The following is an 11,075-nucleotide window of genomic DNA, read 5'->3' as shown; positions in this document are numbered from 1 at the left end:
GTCAGAGTGAGAGTGCAGCTCAGTCAGAGTGAGAGTGCAGCTTCGTCAGAGTGAGAGTGCAGCTCAGTCTCGAGTAGCAGAGAGCTGCAGAAAGCTTCTCTCCACAGACTCAGAGATGATAGAGGGAGAACATGATGTACAATGTTGGAGCTCTAAAAATCCATCTATAGCAGATCAGGCCCTAAATGTGTGTGTGTGTGTGTGTGTGTGTGTGTGTGTGTGTGTGTGTGTGTGTGTGTGTGTGTGTGTGTGTGTGTGTGTGTGGTGTTTACCTGTGCAAGTGACAGGTGTACCAGGTGACAGATGGGGGCGGAGCTCCCTCGCTGACACACAGCACGGCTTTACTGCCCAACTCTGACAGGGTTATTATCCTAGGGGGCGCTACACACAAACACACACATAAACACAGACACAGAGTTTTTCCAAAATGGCAGCAAACATTTGTGCTACATAGCTCTTGACTCTCATGTTTTATTGTGGTGTATTTTCTAGTGTGTTCTGTCTCTAGCTGCCAGGAGCCAATGACACACGCACACACAGACACACACACACACACACAGTGGCTGTCTATCTCCCCGACCTTTAACCTCCAAGTTGAAGACAATCTCCTGGATGTCGTCGTCATTGGATACAGTCACTTTGTAACTTCCTGTCTGATCCATCTGCACTCGATCCAGCGTCAGCGTGCTAACATACCTGCAATCAATCAATCATTTGAACAATCAATCAATCAGTCAGTCAGTAGAACAATCAATCAATCAACCAATCAATCAATCAATCAATCAACCAATCAATCAATCAGTTGAACAATCAATCAATCAGTCAGTCAGTAGAACAATCAATCAATCAATCAATCAGTTGAACAATCAATCAATCAATCAATCAGTTGAACAATCAATCAATCAATCAATCAATCAATCAATCAGTCAGTCAGTCAGTTAGTCAGTAGAACAATCAATCAATCAATCAATCAGTTGAACAATCAATCAATCAATCAGTTGAACAATCAATCAATCAATCAATCAATCAGTAATCAATAAACCAATCAGAGAGAGTCTACCTGCTCCCTTTTAGGTGTCTGGTGGTGATAGAAGTGGTTTCCGTGGCAATGGTCTTATTGTCATTGGTCCAGAGGACTGTTGGGACAGGGTAGGCGTCGACCTCCACACTGAATTCCACCAAGTGATGACGGAGGGATGACAGGTTGGTCTCACCTGGGCCCCACAGGTAGACATAACCCCGCTCTGCAGAGAAAGAGAGAGAGACAGGTCACCTCTATGACCTGTCTGTCTGTCTCACTCTCCACCTGTCTGTCTGTCTAACACCTGTCTCTCCACGTGTCTGTCTGTCTCTCCATGTGTCTGTCTGTCTGTCTATCACCTGTCTCTCCACGTGTCTGTCTGTCTCTCCATGTGTCTGTCTGTCTGTCTATCACCTGTCTCTCCACGTGTCTGTCTGTCTCTCCATGTGTCTGTCTGTCTGTCTGTCTGTGTCTCCATGTGTCTGTCTGTCTGTCTATCACCTGTCTCTCCACGTGTCTGTCTGTCTCTCCATGTGTCTGTCTGTCTGTCTGTGTCTCCATGCGTGTGTCTGTCTGTCTGTCTGTCTGTCTCTCCATGTGTCTGTCTGTCTGTCTGTCTGTGTCTCCATGTGTGTGTCTGTCTGTCTGTCTGTCTGTGTCTCCATGTGTGTGTCTGTCTGTCTGTCTGTCTGTCTGTCTCTCCATGTGTCTGTCTGTCTGTCTGTCTCTCCATGTGTCTGTCTGTCTGTCTGTCTGTCTTTCTCTCACCCAGTACTGTAACTGTCACATTTTTCATTACGGTTTCCCCCTGCGTTGTCTCCTGAACAGCACACACGTACACACCTGCAGGGAACACAAGCACACATCACCATGGTTACAGAGTCACAAACAAACAACAACAGCTGGTTTTAGGTAACCATAGTAACTGATTGATGTCAATTTTGGATAATTGTTCCCTCAGTTCAGGCCATCAGGCAGTCTCTAAAATCACCTACCAGAATCCTCAACTGTTGCAGTGGAGATGTTTACGACGGAGCGGATCCGATTCTGCAGAAACTCTGTCAGAGGCTCAATTTCCTGAATCAAGACAAGAGGTCAAAGTTCACAGACCTGATGGATCAGACAGACAGGTACAGATGGATAGAGACAGGCACCTCTCTACGGGGGAAGTCCCAGGTGAAGAAGACCAGCTCAGTGTCTCTGACGGTGCAGTTCACTGTAAGATCCTCCCCCTGCTTCAAAACCACGCTGGACACCGTCAGCTCCACCTCCATCTGCTGAGGCACTGAGAGACAGACAGGTGGAGAGAGAGACAGGTACAGAGAGGAGGGGTTAGAATCCACAGTATGTCTTATCAAATCTGGTCTAATCTGCCATCCAGTCTCTGAACTCCACACCTATGATGCTGAACACATGGTACACCTGAGACTCCTTCTCCTCGTCTCCATGGACGGCCAAGCACACGTACGACGTGTCGTTCAGACGACCCGTGAAGCCGAAGCCCGGCTCGTAGATCGTCCCGGAAACAGGTGTCCTACCGGGGCGTTGGAACAGTGAGACGTTGAGCCGTGGGTCGGACACCACGCATGGGATGGTGTCTTCCTCCGCCTCCTTCATGACCACACCTGGACCGAGCGGGACAAACCATTCCTCTGCACCTGAGGGGACAGGTAAGGCTCAGTCTCAAGGCTCACAGGTACCAGGGACTGGATGAACCTGTGAAAAACACCTCGCTCACCTTTTCCAGGTATGAAGATGTCAATCTCTCTACTCTGGGCGGACAACTCCTCCTCACAGGTGTACCTCCCAGAATTCCTCCAGGTGGCGTTAAAGAGCCGCAGAATACTGCTGGAGCCCTGATTGTCCACATCCACCCCGACCTCCTGAAAGTCTCTCAGAGGGAGCCGCCAGGTCACCTGACTCCAGCCTGAACACACCTGCAGGGACAGACAGGTACATTACAGACAGACAGGTACCTGAAACACCTATAGAGACAGACAGGTACATTACAGACAGACAGGTACCTGAAACACCTATAGAGACAGACAGGTACATTACAAACAGAAAGGTACCTGAAACACCTATAGAGACAGACAGGTACATTACAGACAGACAGGTACCTGAAACACCTGCAGGGACAGACAGGTACATTACAGACAGACAGGTACCTGAAACACCTATAGAGACAGACAGGCACTGACCACAGTAAAGTTGGAATTTGTGTCGAGCAGAACTTCAGAGGAGGACGGCTGGAGCTCCAAACTGACGCCCCCTTCAGGAAGAACCAGGAACACACCTGCAGACAGAGAGAGACAGGTAAGGACAGACAGACAGACAGGTATCTTAAAAGTGTGACAGGTGTTGATTCTCACCCAGCAGGAAGTGCAGCGTAATCAGACTTCCTGTTTCTGCTTTGATGAAGGCCATCATGGACGACGGTCCTAAACACAACCAGACAGAGGACACATTTCAGGATAAAAGACTTACTCTGATGTCTAATTGGTTGAGGATTTTCAAATTACATTTTTACTTTAATGTTGAAACAGAAGAATAAACAAAGATGGATTTTAGATTTGACTTTGTGTTTTACAGTGTAGGTTTGATATCGAAGCAGCTGATGGCAGCACCGCAATGAAAAGAATAATGACAACAACAACAACAACAACAGGAACCACAATGAAAAGAACAACAACAACAACAGGAACCACAATGAAAATAACAATAACAACAGGAAACACAATGAAAAGAACAACAGCCACCACAACACCACCAGCAGCAGCTGAGAAAATTAAAAAATAAAGGCACATCTCTCATTGGGCGATGGATAGAAAAACAAACAGGTAAAAAGAAACAGAAAAGATTGGCACAACAACGAGCTGCCGTTAAAGGATTTATTAGCAGGTTACACTTGGAGCCGATGTGCTCTTCTTCAGAGTGTGATAAAAATGTTTAAAAACTTCAGACGTCTGTTAAAACATTTCAACTGTGATGGTTCAAGCAGACACATTCCTCTGACTGTGTGTGAGTGTGTGTGTGTGTGTGTGTGTGAGTGTGAGTGTGAGTGTGAGTGTGAGTGTGAGTGTGTGTGTCTGTCTGTCTGTCTGTCTGTGTGTGGGTGGGTGTGTGTTTTTCCACAGGGGGATTTGGGCTTTTTCTTCGTCTTCATCCAGAGAGAAAAAGAACATGCGGTCATCCAATCAGAGTCCCTCCCCTGGGATGTGAGCCAATCAGAGGCCTCATTGATGCTGAGTGAGGCAGGAATGTGAGCTGACCACCGAAGAAGAAAATAAACAGCAAAGTATTTCCTGTGGGCAGCTCAGCCTCGAGCAGAGCAGGAGAAACCCCCATGATCTACTTCTTTATGTGCTGCTTACACCTCACTGTTAGCATGCTAACACCTCACTGTAAGCATGCTAACACCTCACTGTTAGCATGTTAACACCTCACTGTAAGCATGCTAACACCTCACTGTAAGCATGTTAACACCTCACTGTAAGCATGCTAACACCTCACTCTTAGCATGTTAACACCTCACTGTAAGCATGCTAACAACTCACTCGTAGCATGCTTTCATTAGCTCCAGTCTCATTTAGACAGTAGGCTATTTAGGCAATGCTAAGCTAGCTGTTGGTTGTCCCGTTTAATGAGCCCTTAAAGTTTCTGGTGTCTGAAGGAGCAGATCAGAGGGAGCATTCGACTTGTGTTTGCTTAAGAAGGTTCCTAACTGAGTGAAATGACCCAGAAGCATTTAAGTGGTGGCCATGATAAGAGCCGTTTGAATTCTTTTTGAAATTTGAATTCATTTTTAGCCAGATTAAGTTTTATTCAACATAAGAATGCTTTGTGCGGTTGTACATTTGTATAAAACATTCTGTATATCTTTCATAAATGTAACTATTAATTTCATCCACTCATTTATTCTGATGTTGATTTCTGAATGGACAGGAAGCTGATGGTTTCTCTTTTCTTACTCGTAGCCTGGTTGCCTATATGCCTTTTATTTCGTGGTAATTAGGATTATTTCACCGGTAAGAAAGATTTTTAGATGATCTTTTAGTAGTCCATTTTCTGAACATTGTAGTTTCACTGCAGCAGACCCACGTCAATAACCTCCGCCGGCCTGTTACATTTAATTACGTGGCCTAGTGGAGATGTGGACGGATTGTCAGAGCAACGCGATAACCTTTCCCTTAGTCTTTTATGAATTCTCCTAACATCTGTCCTTAACCTCATGACGTTTTCTCCATGGTTAAGGTAAAGAGGATAGTGAAAGGGGATAGGAGGGACAATCCCAATCCACCCAGAGACTCATTAAAAACATGAACACAGCAGGTAACAGTAAGAGGGCGGGGCTTAGGCTGCAGAGGCTTAGGCAGCAGAGACATGAAAGTAACTGGGACTTAAATACTTATTGAATCACCTGTTTATTCATTATAATGATGAACATTTTAATGAACGTCTGTGTGTGTGCTATCCTAGCTCCCTACAGCCAATCAGAAGACAGCAAACAGAAACATGGGAGTAACAGTAGCTCTCTTATTTCTGGATATAAGAGAGGAACTGTACTCTGTATGTGTCTGCGTGTGTGTGTTTGTGTTTGTGTGTGTGTCTGTGTGTGTGTGTGTGTGTGTGGGAGAGAGAGAGTGTGTATATATGTGTGTGTGTGTGTGTGTGTGTGTGTGTGTGTGTGTGTGTGTGTGTGTGTGTGTGTGTGTGTGTGTGTGTGTGTGTGTGTGTGTGTGTGTGTGTGTGTGTGTGTGTGTGTGTGTGTGTGTGCTTGTCTGCTGTGTAACCTCTCCTGGTTGAATTAAAGACATCTGTTTAAAGCTAGCAGCCTGGTATGTCCTCCATGATGCATTTCACTCACAAACAGCCAATCAGAGCCTGACAGGGATGTCATTTGAGTCATCGTTAAAGAAGACTACTGCTGCAGGCCACAGTCATCGACAGAGGTCGTCATGTTGGTGCAGCTGTAAAGTTGGACATTTTAACAAGGAGCTCTATGGGGACTGACTCACTGCAGGAGACAGAGGGTGCGTTCAAATTGTCCCTCCTATCTCCTTTCACTATCCACTTTACCTTAACCCCGGAAGCATTTAAGTGGCGGCCATGATAAGAGCCATTCGAATTCTCTAAAAGTTAAGGAAAGGTGGGTCAATGCTTCCTTTATAACCTCCTTTAGCATAGGATACACTGGACCATCCTTTATGAAAGGAGATGAGATTTGCCGCCCCACAATTCCTTGCGGCCGCAACATTTAAAGCGAGTCGCGCATCCGAACGTTCACAGAAATGAACGATGATCGTAAAGTGACACAGATCATGTTTTATTCAACATATTTCATTCACTTAAGAATGCTTTGTGCAGTTGTGCATTTGTATGCTTAAAATATTATGTGTAGGTTATATCTTGCAGAAATGTAACAATTAATTTCATACAATCATACAGATTCTCTTTTCTTACTCGTAGCCTGGTTGCCTATATGCCTTTTATTTCACTTCCTCGTGGTAATTAGGATTATTTCACCGGTAAGAAGGCACAGGGGAAAGATTTTTTGATGATCTTTTAGTAGTCCATTTTCTGAACATTGTAGTTTCAACACAGCAGACCCACGTCATTAACCTCCGCTGGCCCGTTACATTTAATGACGTCGCCTAGTGGAAAATGTGGTCGGATTGACAGAGCAACGAGATTGCCTTTCCCTAAGTCCTTTATGAATTCTCCTATCATCTTTCCTTGACCTCATGACGTTTTTGCGGGGTTAAGGTAAAGTGGATAGTGAAAGGAGATAGGAGGGACAATTCGAACGCACCCAGACTCTAGTGCAAAAAACAAATACATCTGATTATCTCATGTCTCGATCGACACACACTGTACGGGGGGTGAATGTTTTGATGACTCATCCGTTTTGGTTTGATGAAGGATAAGAGTTATTCACAATAAGGCGTGTAGCTGACCTGATTGACAGGTGGGCGTGGTGTAACAGTTTGTCAGGAGGTTTAAAACCTGCCTCAGCTCCAGCTCTCAGCCTGTTGTTAGGTTGACTGAAAGTTAGGGTGAGACAGCATTTCCAGCACGGAGACTGCCATCGATTGGACTCTAGCGCCCCCTGCAGGAACAGATGGCTTCGTCTCGTTATATTTATTGTGTATGGTTCAGACTCTGGTATTAACACTAGAATGACCGGCATTCTATCACTACTAGAAAGGCCATAGCAGTCATTTTGACTGTTTACTAATTATTTGCATATCATTACAATAATCAATATCAAATATAAAAATAAATGGATCTGTAATGTTGTGAAAGGTTTAATAAACTTCAGGACACAAACATTAAATTCTAATGAATTTGAAATTTGAATAGTTTATCGACAACCACGGGAACAGCAGCCGGCGTTTTTTGCGAATGGGAATGATCTCTGTATCATTCTCAGGTTCAATCTCAGAGCCAGCGTCAGATGAAGAGAGACCAGGAGACATCACTTTCCGTATCCGAACCTGCGCCTCCATCAGACTGTGCCTCATCAAGGCTCTGGAGCCTCTGTGGCAGCAATCCTCCTCCTTCCTGACATCTCGTTCTATTCTGTTCTAAATCAGATCCTAATTTACTCTATTCTGCCTTTTCAATGTTGATTAATTCAAATGTATGTCTCCTATTCTTTCTATATGGTTTTAAGCGGGTAAGCTTTCTTTCCTCCTTGGCTCGAGCGTTATAAACAATAGTTGCTAGGCAACAGCGATACGCACCTTCAAGTAGTGGTGGGCGATATAACGATCTTATATCGTGAAGGATTTTAACTTGCTGACGATCTGCCAAAGCAGAGAGATCGTAGAACCGGACTAATGTGTTTATTCTATCATTCTGCAGTTTATGCTGCGACACAGACGCGTCTCCCTCCTCCCCCTCTTTTGCTCCGCAGCGGTGAAAATGAAACTTAAAAGTAAAGTCCGCAAAAACAACTCCATCTCTGTTATATGCAACTGTTTTGATATTTTTCCAAACCGACACGCTGTGCGCAACAGTTAACTTATCTGCATAGTGTGCACAGTTAAGATTAGTCTACATCTCAGATAGCGACACGGAGAGACATTAACAGTCAGAGACAGACAGGAAGGAGCTCAGAGAGTCAGGGGAGATATAACCCCAGTGTTTAAAATGTTGCTGTCTGTGTTTTCTGCTCTCTCTCAGTTTTTCAAAGTTACTATCATCCTCTCCACCCAAAACTCACCTGTTGTGATAACTGAATTTATAGGGATTAGGCTAAACAATGTTACAAAGCAACAGGCAGGTGAGAGTGAGTAACCATGGTGACTGTCTGTCTGTCAAGCAACAATGTCCCGCCCCCTCTATGAATCAAACTCTTGTCAGTAAAACTTACTTTGATCATGTGTCGCAGAATGAAAACATTCTGTATTATGTTTGATTATATATAAACTAAACTAAAGTTAGTCCAATGATGTCATAAAAAACAACAAAGGCTGCAGAGCCTGTATGAAGCTCCAGCTGTAGGAACTCTGCAGGGCTAAAATAGAACAGAAACACAAGAACTTGAAGTCTACATATTTTTTAATGAATGCTTCACTGCGTGAAAATGTTCCTGATGAACATAAAAAGATGACACATAACTAAATCATAATTTCAAAGTGGTGAGGAAAACCTTCAAATTGTGCATAAATAGTGATCAAATTAAAGGGAAAGACATTTCTGTTGTTAAAGATGTTCTGTGTGAGAGACCTCCAGACCTCCTACAAAGATGTTTTTCAAATAGATTAAACTTGTCTGCGCAGTTTTTGGGCATTTAAAAACATTATACAGGGAAATAAGTTTGATTGAACTGGTCAGCAACTTACAAATTTGTCAGTATGAAAAACATTGTGATAAAATCGTGATCTTGATTTTGCCAAAAAAAAAAATCGTGATATGATATTTTTCCCATATCGCCCACCTCTATCTTCAAGAGCGGGAAAAAGTAGCGAATACTGAAATGATACACTGGCTACAATGCATGCAGTCAATATGACCGCTATGGACTTTCAAGGTATAAATACTCAAAACTATTTTATGTTGTGTTTTTGATAAAATAACAATGCTAGAATAAAATATAGACACATTTAGGAAAAGTCATGGTCCTGTAGTTACATATGTTTTATTTTAAGTAAGTTATTACATTGCAAAATTAAAAAACAGTCAAAATGACTGCCTTGGTCTTTCTAGTGTTAACCAGGAAGCAGAGTGAGTCGAATAACAAAGGGTCATCTGAACAGCTGTGACAACACACACACTCCTGTCCACATGTGTCTCACCTGAGCATCACAACACAACATGTCCAAGGTTCATAACTCAATTGTTTAGCACCTCTTTAAAAACAAAGATTACAGAAGATAATTAACAATGTTAAAGTAACGAAACATGTATTCATGTGGTACGCAGGTTACAAAGAGACCGACAGCTATCAGCTGAGGGGTCACATTTAAACTCTGGAGTCAGATAGATACAGATGAGCGAGTGAAACTATCTGAACGCCTAGAGACCGTTTCAGACGTGCTGGAGCTTTGATTATTACACTGTATGATATTTCAGTCTCAGAGATGTGGATTCCAAGTTTCGGACGAGAAAGAGTAAAGTTTGTTCAAACCTGCTGATGCTGCTCCTCTCCTTTTTCTTATTCTCCTCCCTTATGTTTCTCCTGGTTTCCCCGCTCTTCTACTATTTTTCTCCTTTTTCATCTTCTGCTCTTAAGTCTGAGTTCATACCAGATGGAGGACGAATGGAAACAACAGACTGACTCAGAGAGAGAGAGAGGTGGGGGGGAGAGAGAGAGTGAGACAGAGAGAGAGAGAGAGAGAGAGAGAGAGGGGGGGGGGGGGGGGGCAACGTCTGTTTTCAATCTGCCTCTCTGGCGGTCACCCTCTCTCTCTTTCACAGGAAGTGAACTGAGTCCAACCATTGACTCCAACACACACAGTCATACAGACACAAACACGAACACAGTTTAAAACTCACAAAAATACCATCTGTGTATGTGCGTGCGTGTGTGTGTGTGCGCTCATGAGTGCGAGTGTGATATCAGTTTTGTCCACTAGGTGTCAACAGCAGAGTTCCTGTGTTTTTCCTGCTAAAGCCTCCAACAGTGATGACAGTCTTTTTATTGGTGAGACAGGTAATCACAGAAACAGGTGAGACAAGTCAGGTAATCACAGACACACGTGTTTAAGACTCATAGGACTGTCATGGTTCTTCAAAAAAACAAAGAGGAGGACCCATGTGCAGAAAACAAAACTCCTTATTTTAAACAAAAAGGCAGAAGGCAAACAAAAAACTTACTTTTTAACCAAGGGAGCCACAAGGAAAAAACTGGTAAGCACAGGAAGTAGACACTGGGAGACATTGGGAGACACATAGATCCAACAACTAACAATGATCTGACAACAAGAAGGGAGGAACACTGAGAATAAATAGACACGTGGGTAATCAGACACAGGTGAGACTAACGACACAGGTGAAGACAATGAGAGCAATCAGACTGGAGGGAAACACAGGTCCTTTTTCAAACCAAATCCTACACCTTCCACACTCGCAGCTGAATGAAGTCCCCTTCATCAAGGTGTAGGGTAGAAATACAGCGCCAGGCTTTGGGAAAAACTTCCCTCTCTCAGGTGAAAACAGGAAGTGTGTGTTACCATGGTTACTCAGCGGTATCTTGCAGGAACAGCTTTTTTTAGTTGTAGCTAATGCATTCTGTAAAAATATTTACGTAGCCTAGATTCTTCTTTAGTAAGTTATATTAGTGCAGACTTATAACGCATCTATTAGATTGAGCCTACATTGTTTATTGTAAGTTATCATTTAAGTTAATTTATTGTAATTTTTAGAACAGGGTGTCCTAAATTAATGCAAAGACAAGGATAATATTGTTGAACATCAGAGCAGCAAAAAGTGTATTTTTTGTTGTTGAATTGAGATTTCACAAAGACATCAAAAGTAGAAAAGTAAAATAAATATTGACAGTGAAAAGTTGTCTGCAACATGATTTAATAGTCTTTTGTTTTTGCAA

General features: G+C 43.2%; 1 protein-coding gene across 2 annotated transcripts in view; it reads right to left on the bottom strand.

The window, feature by feature from the left end:
- Positions 1-10,424, bottom strand: part of LOC110000118 (platelet-derived growth factor receptor beta-like) — a 20,075-nt gene extending 9,651 nt beyond the window's left edge. The window contains exons 1-11 of one of the 2 annotated variants that reach the window (XM_020655293.3): positions 10,346-10,424; positions 3,394-3,462; positions 3,223-3,317; positions 2,760-2,958; positions 2,419-2,679; positions 2,176-2,306; positions 2,017-2,098; positions 1,790-1,864; positions 1,061-1,244; positions 581-696; positions 273-381 (exon numbers count right to left, since the gene is read on the bottom strand). In XM_020655293.3, coding sequence (XP_020510949.3) covers positions 273-381; positions 581-696; positions 1,061-1,244; positions 1,790-1,864; positions 2,017-2,098; positions 2,176-2,306; positions 2,419-2,679; positions 2,760-2,958; positions 3,223-3,317; positions 3,394-3,462; positions 10,346-10,421 — 1,397 coding nt within the window. In that variant the 5' untranslated portion in view covers positions 10,422-10,424. Of the gene's footprint in view, positions 1-272; positions 382-580; positions 697-1,060; positions 1,245-1,789; positions 1,865-2,016; positions 2,099-2,175; positions 2,307-2,418; positions 2,680-2,759; positions 2,959-3,222; positions 3,318-3,393; positions 3,463-9,656; positions 9,816-10,345 lie in introns of those variants that run through there. The other variant, XM_065963177.1, reaches the window with a different exon arrangement.
- Between the last annotated feature and the right edge of the window lie 651 nt (positions 10,425-11,075).

This window comes from Labrus bergylta, chromosome 14 (assembly GCF_963930695.1).
Source record: "Labrus bergylta chromosome 14, fLabBer1.1, whole genome shotgun sequence".
Taxonomy (NCBI): domain Eukaryota; kingdom Metazoa; phylum Chordata; class Actinopteri; order Labriformes; family Labridae; genus Labrus; species Labrus bergylta.
The sequence above is the reverse complement of the archived record's forward strand: the minus strand, read 5'-3'. Positions and strand labels throughout refer to the sequence as shown.